At 40.6% G+C, this 18,173-nt stretch overlaps 1 protein-coding gene across 9 annotated transcripts in view; it reads left to right on the forward strand.

Annotated features, from left to right (window-relative positions):
- Positions 1-279: 279 nt before the first annotated feature.
- ROCK2 (Rho associated coiled-coil containing protein kinase 2) overlaps positions 280-18,173 on the forward strand; it is a 165,615-nt gene continuing 147,721 nt past the window's right edge. For 5 of the 9 annotated variants that reach the window (XR_010149192.1, XM_063789308.1, XM_054678250.2 and 2 more), the window contains exon 1: positions 1,131-1,727. Coding sequence is in view for 5 of the 9 variants with exons in the window: in XM_063789308.1 (XP_063645378.1) it covers positions 1,587-1,727 (141 nt within the window). In the remaining 4 variants the exon portion in view is untranslated. Of the gene's footprint in view, positions 455-1,095; positions 1,728-1,781; positions 2,061-18,173 lie in introns of those variants that run through there. The other 4 variants (XM_063789312.1, XM_054678255.2, XM_063789309.1 and 1 more) reach the window with 3 other exon arrangements.

Below are 18,173 nucleotides of genomic sequence, written 5' to 3' on the forward strand. Positions count from 1 at the left end.
TACTTGCCAAAATTTCATGTTTGACACTGTCTGCATACCTGCCAGGATTCTTGCTGTTAATGTGAAGGCGCCTGTTTGGGTTACTCAGTTGTTGGACAACTGGGCCCATTCCCAGGTTTTGGTCATCACGAACATTGTGAATAGCCCTGCTGTTAACATCTTTCTGCAAGTTCTCCCCCTTCTTCGCCCTTTGGATCATTTCCTTGGAAATGTACTTCCTTAAATGGGTTTACTGGGTCAAAGGGGCTCTATGAACGGTTTTATAGCTCTTGGCACATAATTTTCGGATTGCGCCCTGGGCGGATCTAAGCGATGGCACCGGCCGCCGAGAGGGCAGGAATGCGGCGGAACGGCCCCGATAACCACCCCCCTTCCGCCCCCCAAAAGGAGAAGACCCCGCGAAGGCCTGCGGCTGGAAAGCCTTTTTCCGGTGCTCTCTCGTTCTCTTGACGTGGTTAGTGTCTACGCCGGGCAGAAACGCTTTCAGGATCCCAGGCCCTCCTGCCCCAGGACTAGGATTCCAGCCGCCTCCGCTAATTCGGAATCCCAGACACCCAGGGCCCCCTCTCAGGCTCGCCTCGAAACCCCCGGCCCTGCGGCCCCTCGCGGGCGCCGAGCTCGGTCGCTATTATTTGGGCGCGGGTGAGGCGAGGCCCGCATAGCTGCGCGCTGAGTCAGCGGGGGCCGCGGCGGGGGGCGCGGCCGGGCTCCCCCCCAGCGCACGGTGCGCTGGGCCCGGAGTCTGGGGTTCCGCCTCGTGGCCGCGGGGTAGTCCGCGGGGTCCGGCGGGAGGGGCAGGGGGCGCGCGGAAGGACCCGGCCCGGGTGCGTCTCCCCTCCCCCAGCAGGAGCTCGGCCGTGACCGCGCGCCCGGCCATTCGCCTCAGAGAACCTCGCCAAGGGGAGGAGGCGAGGGCGGGCGAGGAAGGGGCGCAGAGGAGAAAGCGGAGCGGGACAGACGCAGGAAGGGAAAGAAAGGGAGGAAGCGCGGTGCGCGGGGCGGGGCGGGGCGGAGCGGAGCGCGCGCAGGGCCGGCGGGGACGCGCGCCGGCGGCTGCGGGCGGAGGGGCTTGTGGGTAGCGGCGGCGCGCGGCCGGAGACGGGCGGCCGCGCGGGAGTGTGTGCGCCGGGAGCTGGCTCGGGGACTGCAAGGCGGCCGGCGGCGACCATGGCAGCGGGCCGGCGGCGGCCGTAGTGGCCCAGGCCTGGGCTTCAGCCTCCCGGGGCCCCAGAGGGCGGGGCGGTCCGGGCCGCGGCGGTGGCGGCGCCACTTCCCTGCTCCCGCCCGAGGACTCCTGCGGGCACTCGCTGAGGACCAGCGGACCGGCGGCGCGAATCTGACTGAGGGGCGGGGACGCCGTCTGTTCCCCGCCGCTCCCGGCAGGGCCGGGCCGGGCTGGGCCGGGCGGGCCCCTGGGAGCAGCCCCCAGGCGGGGGACCGCCTTGGAGACCCGAAGCCGGAGCTAGAGGCAGGCGGTGGGCCCGGGTGGAGTCCCGGCCGAAGCTGGTGGTTCGGGGGCGGTGCTAGGCCCCGAGGCTGCCGAACCTGAGCGCGAGGAGCCTGAGTGCGGGTCCAGCGGTGGCGGCATGAGCCGGCCCCCGCCGACGGGGAAAATGCCCGGCGCCCCCGAGACCGCGCCGGGGGACGGGGCAGGCGCGAGCCGCCAGAGGAAGCTGGAGGCGCTGATCCGAGACCCTCGCTCCCCCATCAACGTGGAGAGCTTGCTGGTAGGTGGCCGGGGCCTGGGAGCTTGCTCGTTGCAGCTCACACCTCAGATCCCCTCTCCGCCCAGCCCTCCGTGCCCGTCCGCCCGTGGGGAGGGGGAGGTCTTGCCCCACCCCGCCCTGCTTCCGGCAGCCGGGGCCGGAGACCAAAAGATTCTGTCACCGAGTTCCAAGAGTAGTGACCCGCCTTTGATTCCTCCCTCTACCTCCTGCTGGAGCCGGTGTCATCCCCGGCTGCTCCTTTCTTGCAGCACTGGGAGGAAAACACCCCTCTTCTCCTTCCGCCTGCCCACTCTGGGGAGGTGGGTGGAGGACTGGCCATCCTTCATACACCAGGTTAGCTGATTTGAAAGTGTCATGCTACGTGGGGACTTGGTGCGAGCGAGGGAGAAAGAAACCTGATGCTGTCCCTGTTGCGAGTACTCACTGGGGTACATGACAAAGAGCTGCCTTCACTCTCTCCTTTTAGTCTGAAATCTTGGAACACACAGCTAAAGTTTTGCTGTTTTCACTTGCGTTTGAGCATTCCATACTTGCTATTTAGTGCATTTTAATTGCTGTAAATTTAATTCCCTGAGATTATTGCGCCAGAGCCAAAATATCAGTCTGAATTGTGGAGTGGAATAAATCTCTCCTCTTCATTGCGTCTCTTTCCTATAACGACCTTTGAAATCCAGATTAATAGCACCGTAAAGGCTGCTAATTGGCTCTTGGTTAAGAAAGGAGCATGTTTTACAAAATAGAAATGCACCGTAGAATGCTGGCTTATTTCTTATTTTTGTTAGGATAGATGATTGTATTTCGCAATTTGAGTAGTGTGCAGTGTAGATGCATTTATGGGAAAAGGGGGTGTGGACTTTTACCCTGGGGAGGGGAAGAAAAGTGAAAACGATACTCTGTATATTAAATTGACTCTGGAAGACTAGAACTAGGGTGGGAGATCCTTAGATCCGTTAGACATTCTGTGCTGGAATGCAGATGTTTAGTTCTATTCCCTCCTGGGATAAACCTTACTGTATGATGAGAAAAACTGCCTCCTCCCTTTCCAGGGACGGACGGACTGGCTTTTGGTTAGAGGCGATTGGTTATCCTTTGAGGTTTCAGGCATCGTTTGCAGAGTGACTCAGTCCTGTTTGGTCAAAATGCAGGAACTGACTTTAGCTATATAGTGTCTTTCTGCACAGTGTACAGAAAGTAATGAGTGATGTGCTATATTGTGTCACATGTGTTTGATGTTTTACTGTTTTTCGGGTTAATGTGTTCCTATGTTTTAATGGGAGCAGTCTTTGAAAGTCTTTAATCGGGAGTAAGATTGCTTGCATGGATGGCATAGCTTTTCCTAGGCTAAAGCGGAGACTCTGGGCTGCACTCCCAGCATTTTCACTTTGGTATTTTGCTAGCAAAACTTTGACCTAAGGCCAGAAAGTTTAGTTAAAAATAGTACAGCAAATCTCAAGTATTCATCAGGTTCATACTAAATCCTAGATGGAAACGTTTTGCAATTCACTTTGATATCTTAGATCTTTAATGATATTAATCATAATTATTAGAGTTATTCTGAGCTTGAATGTAAGTAGCTTATACATGTAATATGATCATGCATTTTGTTTTATTCCTTTCCAGATTATTAAAATGGAGGCTATTTTTAAAAGTGAAACATCTCACATGTTCAGGACACAGTTCATTCATTTAGCAGTTATTACAGCCAAAACACACTTTTATTAAGGTGACACATTACGGATCTGAGAATTGACATCAGATGCTGATGACTTGACAGACTCTGTTATTGCTGCTTCTAGTTGGTTAAATATGCTTGAGGTGCAGTAAACCTTTCCAAGCCAAAATGCGTCCCTTATTCCTTTGGAGCAAGGTTCCTGGTGTTTCTGTTACAAATTGATAAACTAAATTAAAAAATTTTTTTATAATAAATTAATTTTAAATTACACGTATTTTATTTATGAACTACTAGAATGGATTTTTTATTGTGGTAGCGTATACAGAATTTACCATTTTTAACCATTTTTAAGTGTACAGGTTAGTGGCAGGCATTAAATACATTCACATTGTTGTGCAGCCATCACCACTATCCGTCTCTGGAATCTTTTCATTTTTCCAAACTGAAACTGTAAATTAATGTTTAAAAGAATGTTATAAAAATTATATTTCCTGAAATACTGACGAAATAATGGCTGGTATCACTTTAAAGATCTGAAACCTTAGCATTTAGGTTGCATTTCACTATTGGTCATTGTTTTACTGCCTATGACATTTATTTTTTGGTTTTGCCATAGGAAATACATATTTTGTCTTTAACAGAAAATTTAAAGGAATATAATTTAAAGCAAACACAGCTGCGACACTACATTCAGGAGCTCAGAAAGTACCATTAAAAATAGTATATTCCTAAGATGACAAAAGAAGATGAAGTACACCAGAAATGATTGTATGATGCTTTCAGTGGGCTAGGCCTAGAAGGTAAAACTCTGTAGGAAACAAAGTTTTATGAGATAACGTGTAAAGTGCTTAGCCTAGTGCTTGGTACATCACAGTGCTCATTCAATTTAGTTCACTTCTCCTGTGCACACTTAGCATGTTATTAGTTAACTGCTTTAAATTTTCTTTTCAAAGGAAAATGGCTTTATTTGCAACTATTTCTTGCTACATAATTTTGAGTGAGTAGCATTATCATTTGAATTTGTCATCAGAAAAGTGCTAGCAATCATTAGGCATAGGTAGAGCTGGATTCCAAGACTAAATCAGTGTAAAGATGACATCTTGTTTCTCTGCAAAGGCTCATGGCTTTATGTGGGTCCTTAAATTAATCTGAGAAGAGTATATCTCTTTTATGGTTGCAGATTGTGAGCCGCTTAGTATTACTTAGAGTTTTGCTTCTCTACTGCCTCTTTTTTTTTTGGAGGCGAGTCTTCAGTAATATGCTTTTGTAGTGTTTGAAACCTTTGGGTAAATACCTATGCTTTGTTGTCAAGACCAGCTTCTCATACTGCTTACCTATTATGGTAAAAAGAACTGTGTTTCAGGCTTTGCTGAAGAGATATTTTTCTAAAGGTCTGTGCTTTTTGAGTGTTGATTTATTTTACTCTTTCAAAGAGTAAACAGTCACAATAACCTGTAGGACTCACACTTGGGTAAACTCTTACTTAAGACTTGTGTGGATGGGCAAAGGTGATTAAAACTTTGTTTACAATTTTCAGTGGCATAAAACATAAAATAATTTGATTGATTTCATTATACTTGTAAACTATCTGACAATATTATCTCAGTGCTTAGACTCTTTCAGCATGCTGCTGGTTATTTGCCTAGTTAAAATAAAATTGTATATGTATTTTTCCCATCATGTAATAAGTAAGAACATTATAAAGATACAATAAAAATGAAATAGAATAAAAATTAAAAATCGTTGTATACATTTTTTTCTTTATGAAGAGTTTGGCATTTATAGTGTAAATGTGACTAGTTTACTTTAAAACTTTCATGTTGATAGGAGATATTTAAAGAAAATGAGTTAGCTAGGGAGGTTTTAAAAAAAAGGTGATGTATGGAACTTACTGTTGATGTGAAGCAAGTGCAGGTCCGCAATCCCTTATCCACAATTTTGATATATAAAAAACCCAGTTTTTGATAAAATGTATTTGATGATAACATCTGACCTAATCTGACATTAGAATACTTGTGGTCTAGTCATTCCTCTTGATGTAAATAATAATGCCTTTTGCTGGAGGAATATGAATGTATTTGATTTCAGGGTGCTGCCCAGATTTTCAAGAGCATTTTTGGGAGTACACAGTGTATGTACTGTGTACCATTCTAAAATCCAAGAAATTCTGAGTTCGGAAACATTTTGGTCCCAGGGTAAGGCCAATGTAGACTAAGTAAGGAAATACGGACTTACATACACTTCAGTAGCTGTAAATAAATAGTGGATAATTATCTTGAAACCTAACTTTTTTGTTTTTTATTTCCCGAGTCTTGATCAGATAGCCCTCTTTTTCCCATTTTGAATTCTAAAAATATAGTATGCAAATATAAGTTACGAAGCGTAAAAACGTATTCATGAAATCGCCACACAAGTTAATAAGTGGAACACTAGCCTGTAGAAGTTACCTGTGTGCCGTCGCCGCTGCTGGATTCAGTCTTCCCGCATCCTCTCTCATCTGCTACCCTGAACATTTTATTGTTCCTTTGCTTCATTTCATAGATTACTACATTTGTGTGTATCTCTAAACAATATTGTTTAGTTTTACTTGTTTAACTTTATAAAATGTCAGCATTTTTATGTATTCTTTTGTGACTTGCTTTATTTACTGAAAATGGTGTTTCTAAGATTCACTAACATTGTGGGTTATTCATATTCTCTGCTATGATAATCAGTATAGCTCCAATCTACTTAATGGATATTTACAGTTTTCTTTCTTTCTTTTTTTTTGTTTTTTTTTTTCTGTTATGGAAAGTGTTGCTAGGAGCATTTCTGGAGCTCACGTGAAGAATTCCTGTAGATTAGGGTATATATCTGGGAGTGGAATTGCTGGATTTTAAGATATACTATGTTCAGTCAACTTAATATAATGGATAGAGTTGAAAATTTTCCCCATCATGTTATTATAGAAAATTTCGAAGTATAGTAAGGGTGAAAGAATCGACAGTGAACATCCATATATTTACCACATAATTAATATTTTGCTGTATTTGCTGTATTTTCTTTATCTGTCCATTCCTTTATCCATCTATCAATACATCTTTTATTTTTGGTTCACTTAAAGTAAATTGGAGATATTAGTATACTTCACCTTCAAACACTTCAGTATGTATTTAATTAAGAAGAGTTCAATATTTGTTTAGATTTTTTAAAGATTAAATTTGCATGCAATGAAATGCACAGATCTGAAGTGTACCGCTGGTGAGTTTTGACAAATGCACACACCTATTTAATGCAAATTCTTGTAAAAATACAGACCATTATTACCAACTCAGAAATCTCCTTCACACCTTTTCAGCTAATTTCACACACCATTTTCTTCTATTAGAGGCAGTCATTCTTCTGATTTTTTTCTTTTTGCAGTAAAGATTACTTTGACTTCTTCTATACTTCATAAAAATGGAATCATATAGTATATACTTTTCTGTGTCTGGCTTCTTTAATTTAGCATTGTTTCTGAGAGTTATCTGTGTTATTGTGTGTGTCAGCAGTTTATTCCTTTTTCTCATTGCTGAATTGTCTTCTGTTATATGTATAAACTGCAGTTTGCTTGGATATCTCGTGTTGATGCATACCTGGACTAGTTTTCAGTTTTTTGTTTTCAGAATGTACACTGGTCCCTTGGTGTTCTCCGGGGATTGGTTCCAGGATACTTGCCTTATAGTCTGCCTACGTACCAAAATCCGACGACGCACAGTCCTTTTTATAAAATGGCATTAGTTTTTGCATGTAATCTGTGCATATCCTCCATATACTTTAAGTCATCTCTAGATTACTTACAATGCCTAATACGATACTGTATTGTTTTAGTTTGTATTTTTTAATTTTTATTTTTTTTCCAAATTATTTTTGATCCACAGTTGGTTGGATTCATGGATACAGAGTGCTCAGTGTATTATATATTTTGGCTTGATTTTTTTAAAATATGGAGACAAGATCTTGCTCTCTTGCTCAGGCTGGGATGCAGTGGTGTAGTCATAGCGCACTATAACCTTCAACTCCTGGTCTCAATGATCCTTCCAACTTAGCCCCTCTAGTAGGGACTACAGGCGTGTGCCACTGTAATTGGCTAATTTTTATTTTATTTTATTTTTGCAGAAATGGGGTCTTGCTGTGTTGTCCAGGCTGGTCTCAAACTCCTGGCCTCAAGTGATCCTCCAACCTCAGCCCCTGAAAACATTGGATTAGAGGCCTGAGCCACTGCACCCAGCCTACTTTGGCTCTTAATACAGTTGTTATGAAAGTTTTCATTTCTTTTGGGTAAATTAAATACCTTGTAGTGGAATTGCTAACTCATAGGGCAGATATGTGTTTACTTTTTAAGAAACTGATGGCCAGGCATGGTGGCTCATGCCTGTAATCTCAGCACTTTGGGAGGCTGAGGTGGGTGGATCATTTGAGGTCAGGAGTTCGAGACCAGCCTGATCAACATGGTGAAACCCCATCTCTACTAAAAATTAAAAGAAAAAAAAATCAGCCAGGCGTGGTGGCACGCACCTGTAATCCCAGCTGCTTGGGAGGCTGAGGCAAGAGAATCACCTGAACCCAGGAGGTGGGAGGTTGCAGTGAGCTGAGACCGGGTCATTGCACTCCAGCCTGGGCAACAAGAGTGAGACTCTGTCTCAAAAAAAAAAAAGAAACTGCCAGATCTTTTTATGAAGTAGTTATACCATTTCATACTCCCACCAACAGTATATGAGAGTTCCAGTTGCTCCACATCTTCCCTGACACTGCTCTTTAAAATGTGATTTTGATTTGCATGATTTGCATTTCCCTCATGATGAATGATGTACTTTTTCTTGCACTTACGGGCCATTTATATATTTTCCTTTGTGAAGCATCTGTTCAAAGCAACATACCTCCATTTTTGCCCATTAAAAAACATTGGGTCATTTATTTGTATTTATTATTGAATCTTAGAAGTTCTTTTGTATATAAAGAGAACACTCTTTGTCAAATAAATGTTTTGTGAATGTTTTTTCCTAGCTTATGGTGTATCTCTCTCTCTGTCTCTTTTTTTTTTTTCTGAGGTAGAGTCTTGCTGAGTTGCCCAGGCTGGAGTGCAGTGGCACAATCTCGGTTCACTGTAACCTCCACCTCATGGGTTTAAGTGATTCTCCCTCCTCAGCCTCCTGATTAGTTAGGATTACAGGCATGCACCACCACACCCGGCTAATTATTGTATTTTTATAGTAGAGACAGGGTTTCACCATGTTGGCCAGGCTGGTCTCCAACTCCTGACCTCAAGTGATCCACCTGCCTTGGCCTCCCAAAGTGCTGGGATTACAGGCACAAGCCGCCATGCCTGGCCCCGTATCTCTTTTTTTAATAAAAATTTTTAATGGTTATTGCTTTTCTGCGCAAGTAATTGTCACCATCCTCATGTCGTGAAGATATTCTCCTTTGCTTTTTTTCCAAAAGCTTTATGGTTGACTTTTACATTTAGGTCTAGGGTACATTTTAAGCTAAATTTAATGTGTGGTGTGAGTTAGGGATTGAAGTTAATTTTTTTTCTCCACATAATTATCCAGTTATCCAGACTATCCTGCACCATTTAAAAAAAATTTAAGTTTTCTCATTGGATTGCTTTGGCACCTTTGTTAAAAGTCAGTTTACTGACAGTTGGACTTTTAAATTTGCTTTTCTACCACCTTAGTAGCTACACCGGATCATCAGTCCTGGTTCTATTGTTTAACCCATGCTCAATTCAAAAGTCATTTCTTGGCTGGGCACAGTGGTTCATGCCTGTAATACCAGTGCTTTGGGAGGCTGAGTTGGGAGGATTGCTTGAGACTAGAAGTTTGAGACCAGCCTGGGCAACATGGTGAGATTTGTCGCCTCTACAGAAATAAAAAAATTAGCCAGGCATGGTGGCACAAACTTGTGATCCTAGCTGCCCAGGAGGCTGAGGCAGGAGGATGGCTTGAGTCCAGGAGTTTGAGACTGAGTGAGCTGTGATGGTGCTGCTGCACTTCAGCCTGGGTGATAGAATGAGACCCTGTCTCTGGAAAAAAAGTCATTTCTTTTTAGTTTTATCTGTACCTGAGGGAAATGACAACCAACTATGGCTGAGAGGGAAACACAGATTTTATTTTTTGAAGTGAAGAAAGATTTGTCATTTTTTAAATTATAAAAATAATATGCTCTCATTATAGAAAATTTAGGGAGCATAGAAGGGTATAAATGCTAATAGCACTTATCTACAATCTCCTTCCTTAGAGATAATCACTGTTTAAATTAACATTTTGGTTTATATATCTTATATGTATTTAAAAATTACAGTATTCATGTGCTTTATCTTTTTAAATATTTAATGAATAGTATGAGTTTTATATAGTCACAATTATCAATCGTTTCACTGTAAAGTGATTTCTGGCTTAGTGGTCATGTTTAGGAAATTCTCTGTTACCAGGATTGTATCATCATATACCTGACTTTTTGTTCTCACATGGCTTTATTTTTATTGATATTTTCATTTCATTTGGAATTCTGATGGAAAGTATGAAGTAGGAGTTCAAAGATTATATCAGGAGATTGAGATTTGTCTAGGTATTAAATTTCCCAAAATATTAATTGGGAGTTTCTGTTTACGTCTCTTTATTATACTTTCTATTTGGAGAGTGGTGATTGGGGTGAGAAAAAAGGTTTAATGATTAAGGTCTAATGATTATAGGTTAGGTCTCTATTTGGGCCTCTTGAATTTCTTCATGAAAATGCTATACAACTATACTTAAAACTCTAATTTGTTAGTGATAAGGATTACTGGTGGAGAGAATGTGGATGACTCAGTGCAACTTACAGCTTTTAAAAATAATAACAGAACATTTTCCCTTGGTGGACTAGCATATGGAGCTTACTGTTTAATAAATTGATGTGAAATCATGGTGCATTTGGGGCTCAACTAAAACTATACTCACTTTATCCTTAATTGGAGTCATTTTTCTTTCCTCTCATCTGTACTCCTGCCCCCCTTTAAAGTATTATTAAATTATATAGATATTCTTGTAAATTCTGCAGTTAGGTTTTCTAAATGACCCTCACATATCTTTTCAAAAAGCATTTGGGTCACAATACTTAGCATTTCTCTCATTCCCCGTCTTCCCCTTCCGTGTGTGTGTGTGTGTGTGTGTGTGTGTGTGTATCAGTCAAAGGGAACTATTTGGATTCATTTTTAGTTCATTGTCAATAATATTTTTGGGGAATGTTTCTAAGTCCAGGAATGATTTTATGGTTTGGTACTTCATTTTGGTAAGGTATGGGCTGTTTGTTCAGATATCTAAAGTGCTTTATAATTTTTTTTTGTCATAGGTGATTGACCACTTATATTCAATGTCTGAATTCCTTTATTCTCTAAAAGAGTTTCACCTCAGATTTCTTTAGTTATAAAGCAAGTGATAGACATTTTATTTTCAAGGGATTATAGACTTGGAACAATTTCTAATGTTTAATTATTGAGGTTTCTATGCCATGGAAATGAATTAGCGAAGTGTTCTCTAGCAGTACTTTATTTAGATAGAAATGGGCCAGAGCAGGGCTGGTATTGTCTTAATTACCTGCATGATTGTGTTGACAAATGCTTAATATGCTAAGCATTGCCTTCATATATGCTTCTTGGCTTTTGAGTTTATTTTTATTTAATGCACAGAATATGAGCTCTTTTAGTACGAGTCTTTTATGTTTTCCTATTCTGTAAATATTTGTTGAATGAACTAACAATTTTTTTTTTTTTTTTTTTTTTTTTTGAGACAGAGTCTCTCTCTGTCGCCCAGCCTGGAGTGCAGTGGCACAATCTCAGCTCACCGCAATCTCTGCCTCCCGGGTTCAAGGGATTCCCCTGCCTCTGCCTCCCGAGTAGCTGGGACTACAGGTGTGCACCACCACGCCTGGCTAATTTTTTGTGTTTTAGTAGAGATGAGGTTTCACCATGTTGGCCAGGATGGTCTCAAACTCCTGACCTTGTGATCCGCCCACCTTGGCCTCCCAAAGTCCTGGGATTTCAGGCTCAAGTCACTGCGCCCGGCCTCTTTTTTTAAATAACAGGAGTGATAACCTGTAGAAATATCTCTACTTGAAGAGTCATTAATTAAAATACTTCCCAGATAAACATTTTGATATGTGTTCCTGTCACTAAGTTCTTATCTATCCATAGGAAAGAAGATAAGTAAACATCTATATATGCAGGGAGGATGGGTTTAGAAGTAGAATTAATTTGGAGATCATGTAGGAAAAGCAAATTGTGATTTGGATATTTTCCGGATTGTTGTGAAACAGTTTGTCTTGGAAAGAATTAAGTGAATTTTATTCAGTGTTTTAGGTGAAGTAAAGATACCTCATGGGGGCTGAACAGCTTTTTATTATTTATATGTGTCATTTTTTCCCCCTTCTCCTTAACTTTTTTCTGGTTAAACACATTTACTTCTTTTTATGTACCTAGTTATGCCTGTGTTGGAATTGCACTTTATGAGCAGGGCAGGTGAAATGCTGGTGGTGTGTTCACAAGGTGAAATCCTTTAAAATAGTGTATTGGCTGTTATTAATAGTAAGGCAATATTTTTCAATAGTACTAAAAATTAAGTTGAAGAGCATGAGATTTTTTTGACAGGAATCAAGTGTGTCATTGCAAGTCACGATGACTTGAGAATTTGTCAGGTATTAAGCATTCTGGTTTCTCATGTGTTGATTTGGCTTTAAACTGTTTCATGTTTGTAGTATTTCTTTTTTTTCCCTAATACATGCAGGTGCTTTTTTTGTGTGTTCTCTGGACCATATTTAAAACAGTTACAGAAAGAATGGAATTTAGAGCTGTGATAGTTTTTCTTCTACATCTACTAGTGGTTGGTATTCATTTAGCAGACAAAGAAGAGTGATACATAGTATCTTACTTGTAATAAGCCTTTCATATTGGTTGAACAAATAAATACAGCCAGCAGATGTAGTGCAATTGGCAAAATGTGTTTCAGTCTCTTATTAGCTCTTAGAATCAGCTCTGAAATAAAAGTCTGGTGGTTGAGAATGAGCAGGTATTGAATATATAGAGTCAGGCATCATTGTTGACTAGCATTGCTAGTTCTTTTTATTTTCAACTGTTTTATTGAGGTATAATTTATACACCATTAATGTCTTCCATTGTAAGTGTACAATATAATGATTTTTAGTAAATTTACAAATTTGTGTAACCATCATCACAATTCATTTTCATCACCCCCCCTGAATTCCCTTGATCTTATTTGCAGTCAATCCTGAATCCCATCCCCAGCCAACCACTGATCTGCTTTCTGTCTCTATAAGTTTGTCTGTTCTGTAAATTCCATATAAGTGGAATCATAAAATACGCAGTGATTTCCACCTGGCTTCTTTTACCTAACGTAATGTTTTTGACATTCATGTGTGTTGCAGCATGAATACTATGTTCTTTTTAATTGATGAATAATATTCCATGGCTATGGATATACACATTTTGTTTATGAATTCACCATATGTGAGGGCATATGTTTTCATTTCTCTTGGACAGATTCCAAGGAGTGGGACTGCAGGGTCATATGGTAAATTTATGCTTAACTTTTGAGAAACTGCAGACTGTTTTCTGAAGTAGCCCTACCATTTTACATTCTCACTAGAAATGTATAAGGGTTCCAGTTTCTCCATATTATCACAAAACACTTGGTAGTGTGTGTCATTGTAATTATAGCCATTGTAGTGCATTTTGCCAATGACAAATGATGTTGGCCACTGTTTTATGTGCGTGTTTTGCTTGTTCTTTTGATTTTTGCTAATGTGTCATGAGTGTGGCCTAATTTGAATCATTATATTTAAGTTGTTTTTGTTTTTATGCTAGGAAATAATACGGTAATCAACTGGTGAAGGAGTTTTATTTTGTATACCACAGGCCAATTCCAGTGTTTGGAATTCCAAAAATAGAATACAAATACAGATCAGTGCCCTCTGAATGTGGAATTATCCTACTGATAAGTGTTTATACCTGAAAGGCCTAGTTAATACTAAGCATTTTTTTTAAACCTTGTTATGATACTTTTTGTTTCCAAGGAATGAATGAGTCTTGCTGATCTGTGTAGGCTCTTTTTAATTTTTTTAATTAAAAAAAGGTTTTTTTTTTTAAGAGATGGGGTCTCACTCTGTTGTCCATGCTGGAGCGCAGTGTGATCATAGCTCACTGCAGCCTAGAACTCCTGGACTCAAGCAGTCCTCCTACCTCAGCCTCCCTAGTAGCTGGGACTACAGGCGCATGCCACTGCACCTGGCTAATGGGAAGGCCCTAATAATGGCAGTGGAGTCTACTAGTTGGGTTATTTCTGTTTCTGTTGTTGTTGTTGAGACAGTCTCACACTGTCGCCTGGGCTGGAGTGCAGCAGTGTGATCTCAGCTCACTGCAACTTCCGCCTCCCAGGTTCACGTGAGTCTCCTGCCTCAGCCTCCCGAGTAGCTGGAATTACAGGCGCCTGCCACCAGGCCTGGCTAATTTTTTGTATTTTTAGCAGAGACAGGGTTTCACTATGTTGGCCAGGCTGGTCTCAAACTCCTGACCTCGTGATCCACCCGCCTTGGCCTCCCAAAGTGCTGGGATTACAGGCGTGAGCCACCGCGCCTGGCTAATTGGGTTATTTCTGAGTTACAGATGTTAAGGGCTTCTGACGTGCACATGACTTTTTTTTTTGTTCCATTCTGCTCTGTGTTCATCTTCCATCTTTTGATTGTTTTGAACATGTTAGGTGTAAGCTTATAAACTTATTTCTTTCCCTTTTGTTGACCCAAATTTTATCTTTATACTTCTCTGTTAAAACAGTTACTAGTATTACTTCAATAACTTGGTTCATATAGAGGATAGGTAGCTGTTGGTGTTTTAAGTACTATTGCACTTGGCTTTTGGCTTGTTTTTGAGTATTCATTTTAATTTGCCTTACAGATACAAAGGTTGCCTGTTCTTGTTCACAGGTGGCACAGGTGCCATGTTCTTGTTCACAGGTGTATCAGTGTGTGATTCTACTCTTTTGCTTTGTATTTAGGTGTGACTCCTCTAGAAGTCATACTCAGAATATGCTTATTGAAATTGAAGTTTTCTTTTTAATGTTAGGTTAGATAAACTATTTTGAGTTTTTATTAAAGATAACTACATGTGGTACCTTTTTCTTTTTTCTTGAGTAGCAAAGGAAACTTAGAAAATATTATTTCTTCTTCTTCTCCTCCTCCTCCCTCCTCCTCCTCCCTCCTCCTCCCTCCTCCTCCTCCCTCCTTCTTTCTCCTCCTTCCTCCTCCTCTTTCCTTCTCCTCCCCCTCCTCCTCCCTCCTCCCCCCTCCTCCTCCCCCTCCTCCTCCCTCCTCCCCCCTCCTCCTCCCACTCCTCCTTCCTCCTCCCTCCTCCTCCCCTCCTACTCCCTCCTCTTTCCTCCTCCTCCCTCGTCCTCCTCCCCCCTCCTACTCCCTCCTCCCCCTCCTCCTCCCCCCTCCTACTCCCTCCTCCCCCTCCTCCTCCCCCCTCCTACTGCGTCCTCCCCCCTCCTACTCCATCCTCCCTCCTCCTCCCTCCTCTCCCTCCTCCTCTCCTCCTCCCTCCTCCTCCTCCCTCCTCCTCCCTCCTCCATCCTCCTCCTCCCTCCTCCTCTCTCCTCCTCTCTCTTCCTCCTCCCTCCTCCTCATTCCTCTTCCTCCCTCCTCCTCCCTCTTCCTCCCTCTTCTTCCCCCTCCTCCTCCCCTTCCTCCCTCCTCCTCCCTCTTCCTCTCTTTTCCTCCCCCTCCTCCTCCCCTTCCTCCTCTCTCCTCCCTCCTCCTCTTCCCTCCTCCCTCCTCCTCCTCCCTCCTCCTCCTCCTCCTCCCTCCTCCCTCGTCCTCTTCCCTCCTCCCTCGTCTTCCTCTTTCCTCCCCCTTCTCCTTTTTTTGAGACTTTTTTGAGACGCAGTCTCTGTCACCCAGGCTAGAGTACAGTGGTGAGATATCGGCTCACTGCAGCCTCCGCCTCTTGGGTTCTTAAAAGTTTTTCGTTTTAAAACCAAAAGGAAAAGAAAGTGTATTAGCACAGTTGTCATAAGCTTTGATGCCTACAAGATCTAGTGAAAAATGTGTTTTTGTATGTTGAAATCCCTGTAAAAGTATTTCGTATATTAAATATGAAAATATTAGTATGATTTTGAAAAATGTATCACCTTTTTCAGATAACTTTGTTGTTTTAGAGTTATAGTTTGTGGGATTTTTATCTCATGGCTAACAGAACTACATACCCTGTGGCCAAGGCACAATTCAATAACGTGGGGCTCTAGAGTGACATATAATAAAAGTATCTTTAAAGCCCTAAAGATTTATGACATTTTATCTTTTGAAATACTGTTTTCAAATAATTGCTGAATAGAAAGATAATTAGAAATGTGAAATCTGAAACTAGGTGATGCTTCTTTCACTGACTGAATATATTTCTGCAGTTATCTTTAGAAGAGTGTTATGGATGATTTAGAAACATTTTTATTGGAAGTATTTTTCCAGTTAGAAACATTTTACAATCTGGTGATGAGAATTCCTAATTCCATAATACCTCAATGTTGTACAAGATGCTCAGCATTTCTAAATATTTGAAAAAAATGCAATTAATTTGAGACTTCATGAGTCAGTTATGACATGTTCATGCTAAAAATATTCTCAGGCATTATTTCTTGCTGTAGCTTAAACGGAATATGCAACTCATGGTTGCAACATTTAAAATTAGAATATGGATAATGTTTATGTTGTTATATTCAGGTTAAAGAAGAATTTAATCACAAAAGCAAGAGAACATTTAAAGAATTTAATCACAAAAACGAGAAAACGCACCTAAAGGATTTTGCTGATAGTTTTGTAAAACAATTTCTGCTGCAAGCAATTTTTTTTTTTTTTGTAAAAATGGGGAGGCTGTAAAGTTATAAATTTTGAATGCTGGAAAACAGATTGTTTTCCATATTTAAGACATTTCCATAATAGGAGAACAGCAGATGATACAAATAAAACTAAATTTAGAACTAATAAAAGGAAACTCTAGTACAAAATTGGCTTGTAAAATTTTCTTCTGAGGGAAGTCATAAAATATAACAGTGAATAAATTTTTAAGAAGTTACGGTTTTTTTTTTTTTTTTTTTTGGAGATGGGATTGTTACAAGCTTTTAGTATAGGGAAGTTTTGTCTTTCTGGATGATATAATGTAAATATTTGGTATAGTGTTTTAATGTGCTTTCCCCTTCTTTTAAACAGAATTACTCAGTTTGACTCTAGTTACAACAGATCTGTGAAATAAAAGTTTAAAAATCTGAACAATGCCTTATTTCAAATGATTTTCTATTAATAAAATTCCACCAAAGTACATAGAGGATCCCTGTTTGATCTCATTAACATATGAAGGTTAAAATGAATTTTTCTCTTAAGAGTTTCCCCACCAAGGTAGTGAAGATGGGCAAAAAATGAAGGAAAATGACTTGAATTTTTAATTTCAAGTGTATTTTTTTTGTTTCTTTTTTTTTTGCATTTATAAAAAAATTATTATTATACTTTAAGTTTTAGGGTACATGTGCACAATGTGCAGGTTAGTTACATATGTATACATGTGCCATGCTGGTGTGCTGCACCCATTAACTCGTCATTTAGCATTAGGTATATCTCCTAATGCTATCCCTCTCCCCTCCCCTCACCCCACAACAGTCCCCAGAGTGTGATGTTCCCCTTCCTGTGTCCATGTGTTCTCATTGTTCAATTCCCATCTATGAGTGAGAACATGTGGTGTTTGGTTTTTTGTCCTTGCGATAGTTTACTGAGAATGATGATTTCCAGTTTCATCCATGTCTGTACAAAGGACATGAGCTCATCATTTTTTATGGCTGCATAGTATTCCATGGTGTATATGTGCCACATTTTCTTAATCCAGTCTATCATTGTTGGACATTTGGGTTGGTTCCAAGTCTTTGCTGTTGTGAATAGTTTCAAGTGTATTTTTAAAAGAGAGAGTAGTATAGTGGAAAGAACATTGGATTTGGAGTCAGAAAAGCTAAGACTGGTGTTAATTAATGAGATGTTCTAGTGATTATCTTCTTGATTGTGAGTAATTTATAGGACTATTTGCCTTCAAGGAGTTGTGAAGAATACAGTGAGAAGCTAACTATATGTGCTAGTGTTCTGTAAACTGTACAGAACTTTAGCTTTTTTACAGACAGTTGAAAAACTATGTGTGTAACAGCCTATGTTGTTTGTGTCTATCAATGTTTTCCAAAAGAGATGTGCATACAAAATCAACCCTCTGATATTAGCCTGTTTCCCCCCCCAAATGTAGCATATTGTTTGGCACATATTAGCTTCACTAAGTGTTAAATAAATGAATGAAAATTGTTGGCATTTTTGTGTTCTTAATTCACTGAGTGTAATTAGTCGCATTGGGGTTTTGGATGGATCTTTACAATCTAAGAGAATAGTAAGACAAAGTCTTGGTGGGGTTTATGGCTCATAGATGATGGACTTTGGGGATAGAAGTTTCTTATCAGAGATGTGGAAGGGAAGAGAGTGAGCAGGACCAGGGATAGAGGCAGTCTTCTTTTCACTGATAATCTGAATATACCATGTTCTCTATACTCTTTGCCCTTGTGTGTACCTGGATTGCTCTGTCTCCTTCTCTGTTTTATCAGCTTATCACAAAAACAAAAACAAAATAAAACAAACTTCATTTTTTAAATTACAAAAGTAACATATGCCCCTTTAAAAACGGACAAATTGGC

The sequence above is a fragment of the Pan troglodytes genome, chromosome 12, assembly GCF_028858775.2.
Source record: "Pan troglodytes isolate AG18354 chromosome 12, NHGRI_mPanTro3-v2.0_pri, whole genome shotgun sequence".
Taxonomy (NCBI): domain Eukaryota; kingdom Metazoa; phylum Chordata; class Mammalia; order Primates; family Hominidae; genus Pan; species Pan troglodytes.